The sequence below is a fragment of the Fusarium verticillioides genome, chromosome 3 (genome assembly GCF_000149555.1).
Source record: "Fusarium verticillioides 7600 chromosome 3, whole genome shotgun sequence".
In the NCBI taxonomy this organism is placed as follows: domain Eukaryota; kingdom Fungi; phylum Ascomycota; class Sordariomycetes; order Hypocreales; family Nectriaceae; genus Fusarium; species Fusarium verticillioides.
Genome location: NC_031677.1, coordinates 287,154 through 305,520, shown reverse-complemented (window position 1 = coordinate 305,520; position 18,367 = coordinate 287,154). Strand labels below are relative to the sequence as shown.

The following is an 18,367-nucleotide window of genomic DNA, read 5'->3' as shown; positions in this document are numbered from 1 at the left end:
TATGACGACAGGAACCTGGTCGTTGGAATGGGCCTTGTCAGAGCACAAATGTTGAGAAACATGTAGAGTAAAGTTCTTACTACCATAAGGACATTGGCATACAGGACTCGAACAGTTTTGTCTATGCAAGATGCAACAATACAAGATATGCAGTGACAACGACTAGTAAAACAACAGAAATACACTTTTCAACGCCTCTTCCAAAACAATGCCAAGATCAAAACATTATATGACAGTTTAAGCGCACCAGCGAGAATAAACGCAAGCCAGAACTTATCCAAGCCCGCAAACAATCCCGTGATGTACAAACCAAGACAACTTCCAATCGTCTTTGTAATATTAACAACACCCATAGCCGACGTCCTCTCATGGTCCAAAACCCCCGCCGAGATGAACGCTTGTCGCGGCGCATTATCAATCTCGCGTGTAACGATTCTAAAGATGAAGATCACAAGGGCGATGTACTTGTTTCCAGGCACAGACACCATGAGCAGCGAGATGGAGTTTACTGTGTGGCAGAGGACCATGGTTTGCACCTGTCCGATGGCGCGTGACAGTGGTGACGACGCGAGGTTTAGCACGGAGGAGATGATGCCGGCGGTGAAGGTTGCTGAGCCCAGGGCTCCCTCGGGCATGTCGTACTCGCGCTTGAAGAAATATGTCATCCACGAGATCTGTGCGAGACCTGAGCCCACAAAGTCAAAGATCAGTGCGAGGGAAAGCTTCCACATAAAAGCGAAAGACGCTGGAGTGAAGAGCCGCTTCTCCTGTGCTGCAGCTAGGACTTGAGCTTGTGTTTCTGCAACGGCTCCGTAGCCGGAGCTATTATCATCAAGAAGAGGAGCAGTCTCATCATCAGAAGCTTCCTCATCTGGGGTGAGAATGCCGGATTGGGGAGTTGAGCAGGATTCTTTCTGGAGGGGCATCTGCTCGACTTCAGAGCTGAGGAGGAGTGAGCACAGGAGTTTGAGGAGGCCGATACCGGCGTAGCCGAGGAAGATTATGCGGTGGCAATCCAACTTTTCCATGCCGTTGTCTTCGAGGGCGTTGATGAGCCAGCCTGTCAGGAGATTACTCGCTGCTGTGCCAAACATGCCCAGCATAGACCACCATGCAAACATGTCATTGCAAGTATGCGCTGTGCTAAGCCGAGCAATCGCTGATTCCTCAATTGCCTTGAACGGATCAATCTCATTCGCACTACATCGTCAGTCCCCCTCTCACTCTCACAAAAAGGGACAAAAACATACCTGGGGTTGATAACAGCGACGATACTCGCAATCAGCAAAAGCCAGAAATTCTCAAAATACGCAAATGCAACACCGCCTGCACTCATCAACAGCGCTCCAACGGCAGCAGTTAATCGAACGCCGACACGATCGCCGACATAGGTGAGGATAAAGCTAATAGCAAGATCACCCACGAGCGTCAGCGTCATGAACAGACCGATCTGCGTATCGTGAAATCCCAGCGCATTCAGATACAGCGCCAGAACGAGGGTCGTGCCTCCATAGCCGAGGAGGCGGATGAAGCGGAGAAGGATCAGGATCTTCAGGTCTCGGCTTGACCGCCACAGAACATCGGCGCCGATACTGGAGAGGAAACGACCAGCTACCGCCATGATAAAATGCCCTGTAGAGGATATGTACAATAGGAAAACCCTGGGGAGAGCAGGGTGAGATGGTTAGCTCAAGCGTTAGTCGTTGTTTGCCTCATTTATCTAAAGACAATTTTTTAAATTTTCCAATATCTTCTCTTCTCGCCGTCGATCATCTCTCGCACGGTCCACGCATGTTCTAGATCATGCGATCGAACTAGGCTTGGCTCTTTTTCGTCAGCTCCCTGCCCCAAGCAGGGAGAGAGAGAAAAAAGCGCCTCTTCTCAAAAGGGAACAGGCTACGTAGACGAATCATGACCCAGCATGTGCTGCTGTGCGCGTGCCAGATGCTCCCTTTGGCTAAGACGAGCCATACATTGCACAGCTTGTGACCAATCAAGTTTAGGTAGAGTGTCTGACTTTTCTTTCTGTTGTCGTCTACTCGGAGTACGTATTCTAACTAAGAATGTCTGTCTTGCCCGCTGATGCCTTGCCGTGGGGGTTGTCTTGTCTTGTCTACGGCATTGACCAGACCTCCTCCCTCAGCGGCAAAGACGGGCTGTTTCCCTCCCGCACACTACGCCAGCTCTCGTATTCTGCAAGGCGCTTGGCCGCATACCCCGCGTAGTCAAAGTCGATAGTTCCGGTCGCTGTCTCAGCCTGGATCAGAGCGCAGAGACCCCTGTCGCAGGGGTGTAAATCAGTGTCTTGTCTTGTACCACCACACTCTTATCTGTCTGTGAGACAACTTACCAGTAGAACCCAGGAAAGCCCCTGTGATCGTCGACCTGACGCATTAGATGATCCACAGCAGCATCATTGACAGTCGGTATGTTGTGCTCCCGACACAGTTCGGCGTGGATCGTGAGATACTCTTCGATGAAAGCGCGTCGTGTTGATGTCTTGGGGAGAAGATTGTAGTCGCAGTCGAAGCCGGCCCATTCAGCGAAATGATTTGCTAGTTCAAAGGCCCGAGGACAGTATGTGGCGTGTCTCGGGGCTGTTCAGTGTCTCTGCTTTGGGGACATTTGTAGCGCAGGGTATGACTTACTCGTAATCAATGAATCGAACTGAGGCGACATCGCTGCCATCATCCGACTCTTGTACAATTATGTTGGCACACAAAAGGTCGCCGTGAGCGAGAACCTATGCGGGTCAGCAACAGAACAAATGAGCTAAGTAGATGCAACGACGCACCAAGGGCTCCGACACGTCAGTTGACAGCAACGCATCGGCTAGATACTTGAACTTTTCATGCAAATCATCAATTTCGGCCTGTGATCGATGAGGGTGTTTGGAGATAGCGTCTAGCCATTTCTTCGCGGTGGACCAAACGCCCGGCTTGTAGGTCAAGACGTCCTCAGGGTCTGCTGTCGGTAGCGTCGCGTGCCACCGAGCAAGCTCCCTCGCGACGCCACGGAAGATTCTTGTCTCAGACATGTCGCCTTCAGAGCAGACTCGCCCAGAGATGAACTGATACGCATGTCCATTGCTGAAGCGAACCAGTGGAGATGAAGACAGTTGACGCTCAGCCAGGAGCTTGTGCACCGTGAGTTCCTCTGTTGCGCGACATGTTCACGTTAGACACGAATCCAAGACGGAAGTTCCAGGCGAGATTGAGAGACAGGGGTACGTACTCTCGCGATCAATGGTGATATTCGTGCCGTCTCCGTAGACCTTGATCAGCGCTGCATCTGCAGTGGCAGAATCTGCCGTAGATGCATCGACCGTAACCTTGAAAAGCTGCAAATATATTTGCATTAGCCCTAACAAAGTTCCGTGTTCCTGGGTAGCCCAGTATGAGGGAATACTGACGCCATTTGTCGTGCCCTGAGTCAAAGCGGATATACGCATGTCGTCGATCTTCCGATCGGGGAACAGGAGCGGAAGAAGCGACAGGGCTGATCCATGAGGATCTGACGTATCAAAGACAACATCCTTGAACGGGATATCCATTCTCCACTCTCGGCAGTTCAACAAAAATATAATACGTAGAGAATACCGAATATCCAATGAGAAGATGAAGATGGAAAAAGGTTGGGAGGAGTAAATGATGGGAAAGCCCTTAAAGTAAGCTGTCTGTGCCTCTGGATGTAACCGCCCGTGCCGCTGTCTCCCAAAGGGCGGTCTGTAAGCAGTAGGGATCGACGCTGAGGCCGCGCCTGAGATGAGACAGTAGGAGCAAATAGTTTTTCTTGACCCGTGTCCCACCAGCTGACGCAGATCAAACAAATGCCGTAGATTGTCTAGATTGTGCTATCGATAACCGACTCCTCGTACCTTTTGATACTGACAGGTGATACCCCCTGCTAGCACCTTTTAGCTTGACAGGGGGTCAAGACAAAACTTTTGGCAGGGACCTCCGTACTCTACCTGAAAATATTGGCCAGCCACACCGGAGACTCGGGTCTTATCGAAAACAGTTTCGCAATGATTGTCAATGACTGTCAAGAGATAGGAGAGCGATGAGCGCATCTCTAGTATCATCGAGGTATATAAGAAAAGGCACACGGCACAATGGATTTTCAAATCATCAGCATCTCGGTATTACTACATCATGGCGCCTACAAACAGTCTTCTCTACAAAAACTTTCAGAAACATCCCGCGGCTCTTGTTGAGTCGACGCAGGGGATTTATCTGAATACTAGCGATGGGCGCAAGATTCTAGACGCTACGAGTGGAGCGGCTGTTGCGTGTCTGGGCTATGATAACAAGGACGTTCAGAAAGCTGTTGTAGAGCAGCTTGTGAGTGTTCCGTATTGTCACCCGGGCTTTTACAAGACGCAGGCAGCTGAAGATCTTGCGGATTTTCTCGTTGAGTCTACGAATGGTCAAATGTCCAAGGCTGTTCTTTGCGGTTCAGGTACGTAAACTTCCGTATGAAGAGTGGAACTTTGTGTGCTGATTGATGTTTAGGATCCGAAGCTGTCGAAGTCGCGCTCAAGCTTGCGAAAACACACTTTTCGCACCTCGCTATTCCTCAGACTGAACGAAGCCACTTCATAGCTCGCGTAGGAGCATGGCACGGCGCTACGCTCGGTGCGCTGACGCTGGGCGACTTCAAAGTACGAAAAGACCCCTTCGTGCAGTTGATCTCGCAGAACTCTTCGCGCGTATCGGCTTGTAGTTCGTACAGAGGACAGCGCGACGGTGAAGATGACGAGGCGTATGTTGCGCGTCTTGCCCAAGAGCTCGATGATGAGTTTTTGAGAATCGGGCCTGAGAAGGTCTGCGCTTTCGTGGCTGAGACTGTTGGAGGAAGTGTAAGTCGGCTCCCAACTTTTTTTTAGAAATGCGCTGATGTGATGTATCTAGGCGAGTGGTTGTGCTATGCCGTTGAAGGGATATTTTCCTGCTATGAAGGCTGTTTGCGAGAAGTACAACGCTCTTCTCATTCTCGACGAAGTCATGTGTGGAATGGGTCGTACGGGTACTCTCCACGCTTGGGAGCAGGAAGATGTCGTTCCTGATATCCTCGTCGTCGGAAAGGGTCTCGGCGCGGGATACGCTCCTGTCTCTGCAGTCATGATCAACTCCAAGCTCGTCGAATCATTCCAAAAGAGCGGCAAAGGCTTCGCTCACGGACAGACCTACATGGCCCACCCTCAAGCCGCAGCCGCCGCCCTCAAAGTCCAACAAATCATCCGCGACGAAGACATGCTATCGCACGTCCAATCGATGGGCGCCTATCTTGGCACCAAGCTCAAAGAACGCTTACTCCCAATGCCCTACGTCGGCGACATCCGCGGGCGCGGACTCTTCTGGGCTGTTGAGTTCGTAACCAACAAAAAGACCAAGACCCCCTTCCCGTATGATCTCGGGCTCAATGGATTGTTGCACTCGCGCGGGATGAGCGCCGGGTACGAGATCGCGCTGTTTAACGCTAATGGCGGGTATGATGGGTATAGCGGAGATCATTTTCTGGTCTGTCCACCTTTTATCGTGTCGAAGGAGGATGTTGATGAGATTGTGGAGAGGACGGCGAGGGTCGTGGAGGATACGTTTGAGGAGTTGGGCAAGTCGGCGGTTTGGGAAAAGATTACCCTGCAGATGGAGATTGATGAGGTGGAGGTGGAGGTTAAGCCTGCTGCGGCGATGGTTGCTGCGCAGTGAGGGAAAAGTTTATAGAAGGGTTTTTGTATTTATCTGGTAGATTTTAGTGATTCTTTGTTGGTCGTGAAAGGTTTTGTGCTCGTGGCATTTTCGTTTGTCGTAACCATGGTGGCTAATGTTCGCCAAACCGTTCTTCTAACATCGCGGCTTCAATGACCAACCAAACTTTCCCAAGCACAAACGTTTGTACCCACCATCAATCCGCCGGTGGAAAACTCAATCTCTAGATAAATTCGAAAAGGTTTCGACAGCACCACCAAGTTTGAATGGCTACCACTTGAAGCAACAGGAGTGATTTGTAATACCCGACTGATCTCCAAAGGCACCAATGTTGGGCGCATAATCTAGTCACAGATTTGGCACGATTGCTCAACAATTCCGGGCGAATGGTTTAGTGGTATAATACTCCCTTAGCAAGTTTCGTCCATCAGATGCTCGCATCTGGGAGTGGTCCAGGGTTCGATTCCCTGTTCGTCCAACGCAGGTGGTTAGACTCCACCAACATTCATTTTTTTGAACGTTACTGAAACAACATCTGTTCTTTTTGCAATCAAGGGTGAAGAATGAGCAGCCACATTGAATACCCTTGGCCATGCAATTGTCTGCGATTATCTTCTTCCACTGGCTTCAAAAGCCTACGATCAATGCAGGTCAACTCTTGCCTGTTGCAGGCTGATGGTTTGATCAGAGGCGAGAAAGAAGTCGAGACAGCACTTTCTAAAAACGCTAGATTCCTTCTCGAGGTCCCGTCGAAATGGAAATGACGACGAGTCTTTTGCGCCTCCGACGGAAGGCCTACTCAAACTCCATTTCTCCAGTCACTTCCGCAATGTTTCTCCCTCTCTCATCATCTCAACATCCCCGTCATCAATAACACACTGAAACAAAACCGAACAAAGCACTTTATATTCTCTCAACACTTCAAGATATCTTCTACGTCGCGGCGATGGATGAACCAATGCGACCAATACGAACAAGGTACCTCGACATTCCCTTCGACAGGGACGACTTTCTCAAACGGGTCTCCCATCTCGACTGGACAAGAAGTGAAGACGTCTTCAAACTTCAAGTACCTCGCCTCGCTCCTGAGGTAGTGCCCTGTCAAAACGGATTCATCTGGGCTGCGGCAAAAATGCACGACAGCGACCCTGGCATTACCATTCGGATACATAATATGTGGCTTGCTATTCTGGCACAGCTGAGACCCTTGATTTACAGGAACTGCCGTCTCCCGCGAAATATGGCTATCACAACCTTTACAAATCAAGAATTCGATGACCCAACCTTGGTGGCGACCCGCTTGTCCGATGCGGTTAACACAAAACTTGGTGTTGATTTGGCGAGGACTCTTATGCCCGACTTTGAGCATACCACGCCTGAGGACACCACTTCGGCCGCTCTGTTGCTGCTCGGCAAATACTGCACAGCTCGACAACATCGGAGGTTAGGCCCTAAGAAAATCAGCATTTTCAGGAGTGCGAAATTTTTAGGGGGGGCGGCGGACTGGGACAAACTGAGAAAAAAGCTCGCGTTATTGAGACTCATGAGGATTGAATTGGAGGCACCGGTTAACCGCCTTTCAGACTTTCTGCACAGAATGCTACAAGCTGGTGTTCTTTACACCAATGGGCGCCCTTACGTTGGAAGTGATAAACAGAACCCGAAAGAGTAGGATATCTTCTGGGGAGGTATGCTCGAAGTGGACGAGAGCGGACATTTGAGTGGTGGTTGGCTTCTTCACTTTCTCGGCCAACGTGGAAACAACCAGCCGCCACGTTCTCACCTTGATGAAGATTCGCGTCCTGCTGTTGCAACGCTACCTATTCTGGTCATGGATGGCCAGGATGGCCATCATTCCACAATGATTGGAGGTTTAATCGGGTATGGCAGGTGGCCAATACCAGTTGGCGAGAGGACTCCAGAAATATTTCAGCCGTTGTCCGGTTGGATGGCGTACCACGACAACGAGGACACTGCAGCGAAGAAGAGAAGAGAAGAGGGCTCTAGAGATGAAGAAAGAAATGATGGCTGAGCAGAAGCAAAAGAAACAGAGGACATAATTGGCTCAGTACTCAAGGCTCAAGAGTCCCACACAGCACTCGACTCGAAGGGGGAGATGGAAGCGAGAAAAGAGAAGTGCAATCACTAGTTCAAACAGCGAAATTAATACTTGAATGATATACAAAGAATGAGAATTAAATCTGGCTCAATGAGTCCCAGCCGATAGAAGTTCTTTATTCCGTCGCGCAAAGCACCAGTGCCCTTGTGTTCCTCAAAATATCACCGACTGCCAGGCAGCTTTTCCACCCAGGACTTAAGGGGCAATAATATACTAAACCTTACTATAAGGTATTAAAATCAACTTAGCAAAGAATACCCTAAGCTTAGGCTAAATTTACCTAATATGTTTCTTACTTTAGGTCAAGGTCCTAAATTTTCTTTCCTCCCCTAGCCAAGTCACGCTATAGCCGCTCTACTGGAACTTGAACTGGGCAGTAGTAACGTCAGTGAGCACGTTCTCATTGCCATAGAAAATGTTGTTGCTCTCAATGTGCCAATAAATAGGCGTCGGGCCACTCTCAGACTCGCACGACAGAAAGCCCGCGACGACCGCGCATTTGACAAAGTACCGGTACTGGTTGTTGACAATATTCTGATAGGTATCGAACTGAAATGAGAGTTGAGGGCCAAGAGGGATGACGGTTTGTAGGTAGAATTTGGTGCCACCAATGTACGTGATGAGGCGGCCGGTCGATGGCTCGAGGATAAAGGTTGCGGGAGTGTCTCCTTGATCAGTGAGGTAGACATTGTCGAGATAGGTGTTTACCACGCTCCCATCGGAGAGGACGGCGTTGATGGGGGTTCCTTCGGGGATGGAGGTGGTGGTGGTGGTGGTCGCAGCGGCTGTTGTAGTGGGTGATGGTTTGCAGTGTCCTGCGAGGGCGAGGCCAGCTTGGGAGGAGACCAAGAACAGAGACAGGGTCTGCAGTGAAAAACGCATTGTAAAAGAGTGAATGGGACCGGCGAGTAAATGAGTCTGATGTGCAGTGCCAAGACCGGGGAACCGATCTCACATTTATAGATCGTGGGTAAGGGGTTTGTAATCTCACAGATCTGGAACCATCGGTTCTTAGTGAGAGACTATCAGCTATTGATGTGCCGATCGGCTGGTACGCTAGCTGCAGTTGGGATTGTGTTGAGCTATAAGGCTGGAGGATTCAGCTATCGACGCCACGCTCCCGAGTTAGCGATCCTCATACAAGATAATTGGACGCAATACGAGATTTACCAAATTATCCAGGTGCTGCTTGCAGTGTAATTTGAAGAAAACTAGAGCAGTGAAAGAGGTTGTACTTTCGATAGTCTCGGTTGCATCACATATTATTCGTTGTTTTTTTTAGTATAGCTCCCTGATACTCTCTCCTTGGTGGCCACCATCTTGAACATTGCTTCTACACTGCCACCGTGGAGGGTTGAATATGCTTCCCAGCATCCTTGCCAATGCTAAGTCCATGAGGTGCTTGAATATCACCCTCCTCGCTTGTTTCACTGAGACTACCCCGTCGGGTGCGTACGTTTTCCCTGCAAAGCATTAGTTCCACTCCGGTAGATGTCTTCATCAAACTTACCCATGACTACCATAAACAATACGAATGACCTGAGTCATCGCTACGAGAAGAACAACCATGACCGCTGAGTACACATAACCCTTCGGAAACCGAGGTGCTTCGACAGTAGGGTACACAAGAAGTGGTATCCAAGCTTGAGTCGAAGTCGCGATAGCCGTCATCAGAATAAGCGTCAAAGCTCGCTCCTCGTTGTTATGTCGAAGAATGGTATTCGCCCAGCCATAAAGGACAGATGACACTGCGACGGCGGAGTAGCCGACACTGTAAGCATACCACTTTGCTGCTTCGGGGACGTTCCATATTGCTAGGATGACAAGGCCAGTGAAGTTGATCACCGATGCAAGTGTGATAGCAGCAGGTCTTCCGATCCATAAGTCGGCGCTGAAGTTGATGAAGAGAACGAAGAAGATTCCCAGAGCAGGACTGATTGATCCTAGTTGGTTTACTTTGGTAGTGTTGTAGCGATCTAAGCTCTTGATCCAGAGGAGGAACGCAGCTGTGTTGGCGCTAGTGTTGAAGAATAAAATATCCCAGAACACGAGGATGTAGAACTGCCAACTCGTGAAGATGCGGTGGAGCAAGGTCCATGAAAAAGGTGTACTTCTGACATTTGACCCATTGCGTTCGAGACGTTCTTTTGCGAGGGCGATCTCAGACTTCTTCATGACCAAGCGATTCGGCTTACCAGGTGTCCCGGGCCAGAGGAAGTAACCCACAAAAGCTAGAGGCAATGTGATGATTGCGTTGATGATGAAGTTCCATCTCCAGCCTGCAAGGCCATTATGCCCGTCGAGGTACTGCGTCGCAGCACCTTGGAGAAGACCAGCGGTCATAGTCCCAAGAGTAAGGCCGATGTAAAACAACCCGCCTCTTCTGCCAATCTCATCTGATCTGTACCAGCTGCCGAGCACGAAGTGGACGCCAGGGAAGTATGATGCTTCAAAGATGGAGACCAAGAAGCGATAGGCCATTATCTCTGCATAGCTCGTGGCGCGGTACTGAAGGAGGGTAAAGATGCCCCATCCTGATATCACGGTTAGTAGAGAGTTGAGCTGGGTATAGTGGGTGACATACCGAGATCAAGGCTGGGAACTAGGATGTGCATTGGAACACGAGGGAAGAGATAGATGAAGGGTAAAAGACCGACGACGTTTCCAACGACGAAGATCGTCTGGAACTGGACTAATTCGTTGCCGTGAAAACCAAGGTCTTGTGCCATTCCTGAGACGTAGGCATTATCTGAAGGTGTCAGTGCAAGATATCACTGGAAAGGAGAATGTTGAGCTTACTGATGTTGGTTTGGTCGACATATTTGACCCAGTAGAGAACAAATGCATAAGGGACAAGTAGAAGATCAAGCTTCAAGATGAGCCTCTTTTCCTCGGGCGTGTCGGTTGGTGAGTACCAGTGGTACCATTTTCTCACAGGTAGTTCAGACATTCTTTATCATAACTGAGTAATTACACAGGCACTATGGGTGAGAGTTGGGAAAGGATCAATTTATGCTAATCACTCCAATGTAATGCACGGCACGGCCTCTACCAGAAAGCTGGGTCACATCCTGGTCAGTCGTCAATTTTCCAACAAGCACATCAACGTTAAGTCCGTGGGGTAGACCATCTATCTTTCTGACAGATAACGATAGGTTACATGCTTCCGATGAGACTTGACCTTGACATCCAATACTAGGGCGGGATCTAATCGGTTTTGTGGTCTAGTAGATACTAGTTACGATGATGCCATCTCCACGACCATTGCGTGAGGCGAAAGCTACCATACTCGGCATTAATAACCGCACAATCTCCGCTAGCGGAGACGATCTGATGTAAGGGTCAGTAATCAAAGAATTATTATTCGTATCAAGATCTAGCTATCATTTGGTGAGTGCAATCCATAAATTCTAACCGTCTCCCATGTCGCCATTGACCGTTCTATTTGCACATCATGACAGAGGCAGTCCTAGCTTTTGCCTCACAAATCGAAACTCTTCTCGCCCGTGACTTGTGATCAAATCTACCTCGTGGCGAGATATTGTCGCACCTTGTAAAAGGCAATGCCCAGAGCCCAGATGACAAGAATGACAATCGCCTGAGCAGGTGCAAAGATGGCACCTCGAACAACCACAAATCCGCTGACTAGCACAAACACTACTGGGTTGATCGAGAAAGTCTTGTAAGGTCTCTCCAGATCAGGTTCGCGATATCGCAGGATGATGGCGCCAAGAACCGTGAGGAAGAAGAAAGAGTACTCTCCCAGACCATTGAGTGTCAAGAGAGCCCTAAAGCTTCCAAAGAGAATGTAGAATGAGGCGAGCACAACTGAAAGAATGACAGCATTGATGGGAGCGTCTCCAGCTTCTTTAGTAGACACATCTTCAGACTCCTCAGTTTCCTCGGCATCAGGCTCAACGCCGACTCTACCAACGATGGTGAAAAGACTAGGGATCCAAGCCTTTCTTGCTGCAGCGACGCACATACGGCTCGCAACGAATGAGTTGCCAAGTAAAGAACCTGCGACGACTAGACAGATGAGAACAGCCGTGACGATACCGAAGCCTCGACCCAAAAGGCGCGTGAGGGCAGTGACGGCCACGCTGTCGGTAGTGCTCACAACGTCCCATGGGAGTAGAACGTAGTATCCAGCGTTGGCGGCAAGGAAGCAGATGATCGCTGTTGGGATTGAGGTATTGATAGCAAGGGGGAGTTGTTTTGCAGGGTGTGAAAGCTCAGCCGAAACATAGATAGCCTAGTCACATCAGCGCAAGGTCATTAGTAAAGAATCAGGCACTCACCTTGTCCCAACCAGAGTAAGCCCAAAGAGCCGCATAAAGCGCAGCAGAAAAATGTCCAAAAATCTCCCACTGACTCAACTTGCTCCAATCTGTATCTGGCCCGCTCGGATTATACGTATCTCTATACTCAAACCAATTCTTCTTGAACCAATCGCCTCCCCCAGCTTCTTTATCAGGATGCGTAGCGTGAACGCCAACAACAGCTAGCGCGGCCATGACCACGACAAGAATACTCACAAACTTGAGAACCACGAAGAAGCCGTTGAGCCGAGTACTTGCTTTCGTGCTGATAGAGTTTGCGACGCTCATGACGATGAGAACTAAGATTGAGAGGAGCTTGTGCGATATGCGGTGGTCCTCGTTTATCACACCTGCGGCTGAGTATGCGCTCTCGACAAAGACGATGGAGAGGATTGCTAGCGTTGCTGGCATGACGGTGACGATCCATGTCCACGCTGCGAGAAAACCCCAGATATCGCCATATATATGCTGAAGATATGGTTGAACACCACCTTTACTCGTTAGACAATCTCCACGGAAAACAACAAGGGTAAATCTCACCCTCGCCTGGAATAGCAGTTCCAAGCTCAGCAAACGTCGTAGCACCCGTCCAAGCCAAAACACCACCAATCAACCAAATAACCAGCGCCAACCCCGGGGATGGAACATTCGTGTCGATGGAGCCGGGAGAGGTGAAAACTCCACTGCCGATGACGATGCTGACGACTATACCGAAGGCCTCGACGGCGCCGAGGTTACGCGTGAAAGTACCCCGCGACGCGGATGCATCATGATCTGCTTGGCGATGCTCGGACAGAAGAGGCTGTTGACTGGCGTCTTCAGCGCGTTCTGAAGACATTCTGAGTCGGGGTTATGAGAGGGTTGTGATGGGATTGTTGAAACAAGGATGAGTCGATGGGCTGTAAGATAGAGTCATGACCGGATGACACATGGGTCATTGCGTGATGCGGCGGGTAATCATCGGCTATGACGTGATGAAAGTGTTTGGTCACCAGATCAACAATACAGCTCAAATAAAATTAACAACCCAAATCTATTTTAAGTTTAATCAGTATTGTCACTTTCGTCCTATGTAGCGTTCAACTCCCCGTCAAGAAAGTCGGCAGTTGTGCTCTAGAAGCTTGACGGAAACTTCGGTGTAAAATGGCCCGGGATGAAATCCGTCAATGCCACTTGGCAATCAAACAGCCCCAGTTTCTCTTGGCAACACGATGATCCTAAACAGATTCCCCCGTATCGACAATTAAACATAGAAACTCCCCTGTTATGAAACTCTATATTGAAACCGCTATGGACCGAAACATCAAAAGTCCACCAATGACGGAACTTGGTCTCGCACGTCCCAGTTAAGCTTGAACAAAGCATAAAAACAAGATGATCGCCACAATCACCCTCGCGTTACTTCGTTTTTGTCTTTTTTGAAATATCACTTTCGTCTCTTCACTCGTTGCAATGGGTCTCTTCAAGTCTGTGACTATAACCCTCCTCGCCGCTGGTGCTCACGCGCTCCCCCAGGCCGTGACCCAAACAGCTGATGCTCCGGCGACAGCAGAGACATACATCGCGAATCCCAACGTCGGCCCCGGCGGCTCTAACTTCAAAGACTCAGCACACTTCCGCATCTACAATGGCTCCGCCGATGCAACCGCCCAATCGATCGAGATGCTCGAAGCAGCATTCGAATGCTTCGTCGGAACGCTAAAGTGGCGATCGCCTGGTCTTTCATTCAACGATGAGACTGATAGTGGACCGAAGTACAAGACTAATGTCTACACTGTCGGTGACTTGGGCGGTGCGGCGGGTGTGATGCATAGTGATCAGGCAACGGGCATGGCGTACCTTGAGGTCGTGAATCAGTACCTCGCTGTACCGGGTGTTACTGTTCATGAGTATGGTCATGCAATGCATTATCATCAGAAAGCTTGGGTGAATCAGAGCCGAACTGGTGCTTGGTGGGAGACTCTGGCGAACTGGGTCGCCGATACATACAAGACCTCTGATATTTGTGCACCCGCGCGAAAGAACCATAATCAGGAGACTTCTCCCACTGATATCGAGCTTAAGAAGGTTCTTGGCGATTCTCACCAGGTCATTGTCGATGGATCAGTCGATACTGGTAATTACTACCAAGCTTGGCCTTTTCTGGCTTACTTGACCTATAACCCTGATGACTTTGCTGGTCTGGGACAAGATACCATTCGACAGCTACAATTGCAGTATAAGAAGGATAGTAACGAGACTCCTCTTCACACTCTTGCTCGCGTTTCGCAGAACGCTACAGTTGGTGATATCGTCGGTCGCTACTGGGCTCGTATGGCCTACGTTGATATCGGACATCCAACCGCCCAACAAGTTTTCTTCCAGCAACGCGCTGATATCCCCTTCGCAAGCATGGAAGCTGCGGGTACTGGATCTTATAAACCCAAGGCTGATCGTCAACCTCGCTACATGGGCGCCAACATCATGCCTCTCGATGTCACTGGTACTTCTCTTGAGGTCAAGGTTTCTGCTGACGCCGAGTTTGTCGCGACTGTTGCTATCTACCGGGAGGGAGGCGAGTCTTCTTATGTAACACTTACGGATGGTGCGGGTACTGTTCCTGTTCAGGCTGGCGACGATGTCAGTGTTGTTGTTGCTAACGCTCCTGCTAAGCCTATCCTGTACGATGGCTTTGATCTGAGTGCTGAGGTTTCAAAGGGTCTTGATTATACTATTAGCATTACTGGTGCTACTGTCAAGGGCCTAAGCTCTTGAAGAGTCTTTTTTTCGTGTATATAGCGTTTACACTGTAGATCAGTAAATATTGAATGGCAATATGAGGCCTAGATCTCCATCGCTCAATGATACTTGTCAAGGTTCCCCCATTCTCTGAGCTGGTATTCATCCTAAAGGTACCCTAACCAATCCACATCTTCCCAGACTAGATCTGTACCGACATAGTCAAGTATAAAATTATCTAGCCCTTCAGGTGTCGGGAAAGCAGTGTTTTCCTCCGCGCCCTTCGTGTTATCCAACAGTCCTTGAAGAAGCTTTCGACTGCGAGTGCAACCAGCGTCAAGCGGCTCCATCAGGGCAAATAGCTCAATTGCCTGGCAGACTGATTCATAGCACTTTAAGTTACCTGCTTCTTGTTTGTCCGTCATCAGACCCAGAACGAGGACTAAGGACACCTGAAAGAGGTTCCAAGCACTATTCCAGCAAACGAACTGGTTCGAAACCCAATCCAGCGCCATTAGATCAACTCCTTCTTTGGCGATCTGTATACATTTTCGGGCATGGCTCGCTTCACGGGTATTCTCTTGTCCCCATGGCTTCTGACGCAGTGCTGTGATTAATAACCCGGGACGGTAGAGCGTAAGTCGAGTCGTGATCCATCGCCACCAAAGAATCGCCCGTGCAGTATTGATGCTTGGCGGACACTGCTCACGGTGAGCTAGGAACATATGTAACGAGTCTTTCCAGGCAATAAGTTCGCGATCGAATTCTTCAACTTCGTCGGGGCTTATTAAAGGTAAACGGGCGAGTCGCTGTTGCACACGTGTGGCGATCCTACAGAACATTTCACTAGCGGCGAGGGATATCGTTCCGTAATCCTAGGATGCAACAAGGCGTCTAAGCAAAGCCGTGATAAAGCGGTCAGTATGGCTTACCAGATCTTGGAGGGCTGACATAGGTGAAGTCAACGTTATAGCTGGGTCCCAGTATCCGTGACTTGGACGGCCCAAAGTAGACGAAGCCCACGTATCTAGACACAGAATAGACCACCAAGTACGTATCCGTGTGGCAGTCGAGCCATTAGCGGGATGGAAAGCTGTGTTTGTAGGCGCTTGCGAAGCCTGTACTCTATGCAAGCCCATGGCGACGGCCATCTGTAGTGTTGCTCCCATGACAGCAACTGCCATATTCGGCTTGTTGAGAAAGTGAAGAACCATACCACTATACAGAGCCAATGCTTGCACCATGTAGAGATGCCCGGAACCAAAAGAGTTGATGTTGAGATGAGGTAGAGCTCGCTTGTAAAAAGGGTTGTGCGCGCTGAATTGGATTGAGTCTGATGCCATTGAGCCCATAGCGAGCACCATGTTCATCAACGCGAGCCATGGCCCAGCTTCCTCGTCTTCCGTATTGGATTGGAGATAGCGCTGACGAAAGTCGGCTTCGTCTACCATTGGAATGACAGGATGCACGTGGCTGAAGTAGGCGTTTATAAGCGGTATTTCATCCACTTGCATGCAAGCTATGTCGCCTGGACTAGCAGCCAGGCTTGATGGACTCCGCCAAGCTTCAGGACCCTTGGGAACTCGTTGCTGTACATGAGGAGAAAGATGGGCGATGACTTTCAGAATGGTAGGGACCGATGATATACCCAAATATGAGGCGTTGAGCGATTGTCGTGAGAAGGCTAGTCCGTTGACGTCGTCTGCCACACGCGACGTTTCGCTTTCGGTCTCAGATACTTCATCCCAAGTAAAGTTCTGTTCCACCGACGGTTCCAAAACCTGCAGATGATCCTGCGGTTCAGTCTCAGTAACAGACGGAGGTACTTTGGAAGCTTGCAGTCGTATCAGCAACTGCTGACGGGTCATGCAGGAGAGCTCATCGAGTGAACTCGAGGGGAACAACGATTCGATGACTTTCCGGGCCTTGGCGTAACTATCGGTCAGTTCGGCGTGAGATCTGTTAGTTGCGCGTCAGAGCCGGCCAACTTTGTTTATATGTACGCGCTTACTTTATAGATACATTGTGTCTCTTTTTCCTTGCAGGATAATGGCAGAGATGTGGGACGAGGTAGTAGACGCATTGCCGGCAGGGAAAGGTCTGGCCTTCGCATTTGACTCGGCGACGTCTGCATTCGGCGCAGGATGAATTGGCCCGCCGGCCGGTTGTCTCGGGGGGGTTCATTGTCATACAATCCGACTCCAAATTTGATGAGAAGAGTTCAGGGAGACATGAGCGGTGAGGGAAAATCCTCTTTTCAACAGTTTAGAGGCTTGGCCTAGGTACAGAGTGAGCATCGCACGCAACAGGCTTAGGCAACAGTTTAACTTGGGACCAAGTGGCGCACCAACGGTGACAATGAGGCGTTTTGTTCTACACGGACCTGTTTCAGAGCTCAGGACAACAAGGCACCGGCATATAGGTAGCATCCACTATTCGGATCCCGTCGAGCACGGTAGTTGGTGATGATCATCTCCGATTTTACGAAGAGACAGTACTCAAACAAATCATAGATCCTTCTGAACAAAGTTTAATAAACAGGGCAGCTCCAAACACATGGCGTGATGCAGAAGCCTCGGCACTATAGGCAGTGTCTGGCATACACGAGCTATACCGAAGATGGAAAGTCGTTGGAGACGCCAATTGGTGACACTAGTGAGGAGATATGAATCTCCGTCCTAGCTCCGGCATGTCCGAAGCTATCTTATTCTAGAGCTTTATTTCCCGACTATTTCTTTAGCATAAAGCTTGTATAAAGACCTTGGATTACCGTACCACCGGGACACGGCACGAAATATTTAGTCTTATTGGTTCTATTCATCCTTGGCACGGTGGATTGGAAGGGGTGCAATAACCGGGCCTGGACTCCGATATATTGTGTGCTTACTAAGTCTCACTAGAGATCTGCTCGCTGTCCTAACCCACAGCATAGATGATTTTATCTAACAGAGCCTCGATGTTGGCTGCTATCTTTCTTGTTATAGTAATCAGATAGTCACAGGCACTGAAATCAACACGAGTATTGCTTGTGTTTGTATGGAATCGCCCGAATTTCAGCAGTTTTCGCTGTCCGACCGTTATGAGTACCGATCCTCTTGCTGGTGAAGTCGAGCTCACACTGGCGGCTGCGACCTTGAGACATTTACACAAGAATGCTGGGGTTTGTGTCAGCCCAAGAGGCCTGTTTACCCATCGAAACCACCGAGCCTGTGCTCCGAATACTTCATTTCGAGTGCTCTGCCGCGCAAGAGCGGCCTGTATAACTCGATCGAGGGTAATGTTCCACTCGCGTGGCTCAAGTAGAGCGTGTTATGTCGACCCGAAGGCTAAAACGCGTGCTCTTGCTTCGGTGCCATTTCATTACGCGCGAGCGAGAATTTCAGGACTGTCGAGTACGAGTTGGGCCTCGGTGTTGTTCGAGATGGTAGAGCCGTAGAAACTGCTCTCGTGTACCGTCCTCTCTGACCTATTCGACATGAAGCTCGTTTCGCGCCAAT

At 49.6% G+C, this 18,367-nt stretch overlaps 9 protein-coding genes and 1 non-coding gene across 15 annotated transcripts; 4 read left to right on the top strand and 6 right to left on the bottom strand.

The window, feature by feature from the left end:
* Positions 1-188: 188 nt before the first annotated feature.
* FVEG_12712 (hypothetical protein) lies at positions 189-1,621 on the bottom strand (the record flags this gene model as incomplete). The annotated part of the gene is made up of 2 exons (XM_018902055.1): positions 189-1,200; positions 1,251-1,621. The coding sequence occupies 2 exons, from the start codon at positions 1,619-1,621 to the stop codon at positions 189-191; spliced, it is 1,383 nt and encodes a 460-aa protein (XP_018760694.1).
* A 311-nt stretch (positions 1,622-1,932) lies between these two features.
* On the bottom strand, positions 1,933-3,764 carry FVEG_12713 (hypothetical protein; the record flags this gene model as incomplete). 3 transcript variants are annotated; one of them, XM_018902057.1, is made up of 6 exons in its annotated part: positions 1,933-2,279; positions 2,351-2,590; positions 2,649-2,743; positions 2,795-3,156; positions 3,235-3,340; positions 3,413-3,764. In XM_018902057.1, the coding sequence occupies 6 exons, from the start codon at positions 3,551-3,553 to the stop codon at positions 2,114-2,116; spliced, it is 1,110 nt and encodes a 369-aa protein (XP_018760696.1). In that variant the 3' UTR covers positions 1,933-2,113. The 3 variants fall into 3 exon arrangements, with proteins under 3 accessions (XP_018760696.1, XP_018760697.1, XP_018760695.1); XM_018902058.1 differs by having other exon boundaries at positions 1,933-2,590; positions 3,413-3,725; XM_018902056.1 differs by having other exon boundaries at positions 3,235-3,553.
* A 390-nt stretch (positions 3,765-4,154) lies between these two features.
* FVEG_12714 (hypothetical protein) lies at positions 4,155-5,711 on the top strand (the record flags this gene model as incomplete). The annotated part of the gene is made up of 3 exons (XM_018902059.1): positions 4,155-4,461; positions 4,515-4,861; positions 4,914-5,711. 3 exons carry the CDS (start codon positions 4,155-4,157, stop codon positions 5,709-5,711), a joined length of 1,452 nt encoding a protein of 483 aa, XP_018760698.1.
* A 380-nt stretch (positions 5,712-6,091) lies between these two features.
* Positions 6,092-6,189, top strand: FVEG_17332. The gene has a single exon. It is a non-coding gene; the product is annotated as a tRNA-Ala (tRNA).
* Positions 6,190-6,951: 762 nt separating this feature from the next.
* Positions 6,952-7,383, top strand: FVEG_12715 (hypothetical protein; the record flags this gene model as incomplete). The annotated part of the gene is made up of 1 exon (XM_018902060.1): positions 6,952-7,383. One exon carries the CDS (start codon positions 6,952-6,954, stop codon positions 7,381-7,383), a length of 432 nt encoding a protein of 143 aa, XP_018760699.1.
* An 801-nt stretch (positions 7,384-8,184) lies between these two features.
* FVEG_12716 (hypothetical protein) lies at positions 8,185-8,712 on the bottom strand (the record flags this gene model as incomplete). The annotated part of the gene is made up of 1 exon (XM_018902061.1): positions 8,185-8,712. One exon carries the CDS (start codon positions 8,710-8,712, stop codon positions 8,185-8,187), a length of 528 nt encoding a protein of 175 aa, XP_018760700.1.
* A 451-nt stretch (positions 8,713-9,163) lies between these two features.
* On the bottom strand, positions 9,164-10,780 carry FVEG_12717 (hypothetical protein; the record flags this gene model as incomplete). The annotated part of the gene is made up of 4 exons (XM_018902062.1): positions 9,164-9,293; positions 9,341-10,364; positions 10,415-10,579; positions 10,630-10,780. 4 exons carry the CDS (start codon positions 10,778-10,780, stop codon positions 9,164-9,166), a joined length of 1,470 nt encoding a protein of 489 aa, XP_018760701.1.
* Positions 10,781-11,166: 386 nt separating this feature from the next.
* On the bottom strand, positions 11,167-13,053 carry FVEG_12718 (hypothetical protein). The gene is made up of 3 exons (XM_018902063.1): positions 12,693-13,053; positions 12,132-12,643; positions 11,167-12,085 (listed from the first exon to the last, which is right to left on the bottom strand). Exons 1-3 carry the CDS (start codon positions 12,988-12,990, stop codon positions 11,354-11,356), a joined length of 1,542 nt encoding a protein of 513 aa, XP_018760702.1. The 5' UTR covers positions 12,991-13,053; the 3' UTR covers positions 11,167-11,353.
* Positions 13,054-13,188: 135 nt separating this feature from the next.
* FVEG_12719 (hypothetical protein) lies at positions 13,189-14,991 on the top strand. Of its 2 annotated transcripts, XM_018902065.1 has the most exons (2): positions 13,189-13,618; positions 13,702-14,991. In XM_018902065.1, exon 2 carries the CDS (start codon positions 13,815-13,817, stop codon positions 14,904-14,906), a length of 1,092 nt encoding a protein of 363 aa, XP_018760704.1. In that variant the 5' UTR covers positions 13,189-13,618; positions 13,702-13,814; the 3' UTR covers positions 14,907-14,991. The 2 variants fall into 2 exon arrangements, with proteins under 2 accessions (XP_018760704.1, XP_018760703.1); XM_018902064.1 differs by having other exon boundaries at positions 13,189-14,991.
* On the bottom strand, positions 14,837-17,354 carry FVEG_12720 (hypothetical protein). 3 transcript variants are annotated; one of them, XM_018902067.1, is made up of 4 exons: positions 17,218-17,353; positions 16,882-17,148; positions 15,803-16,829; positions 14,837-15,745 (listed from the first exon to the last, which is right to left on the bottom strand). In XM_018902067.1, the coding sequence occupies exons 2-4, from the start codon at positions 17,058-17,060 to the stop codon at positions 15,038-15,040; spliced, it is 1,914 nt and encodes a 637-aa protein (XP_018760706.1). In that variant the 5' UTR covers positions 17,061-17,148; positions 17,218-17,353; the 3' UTR covers positions 14,837-15,037. The 3 variants fall into 3 exon arrangements, with proteins under 3 accessions (XP_018760706.1, XP_018760707.1, XP_018760705.1); XM_018902068.1 differs by having other exon boundaries at positions 17,254-17,353; XM_018902066.1 differs by having other exon boundaries at positions 16,882-17,354.
* Positions 17,355-18,367: the final 1,013 nt, after the last annotated feature.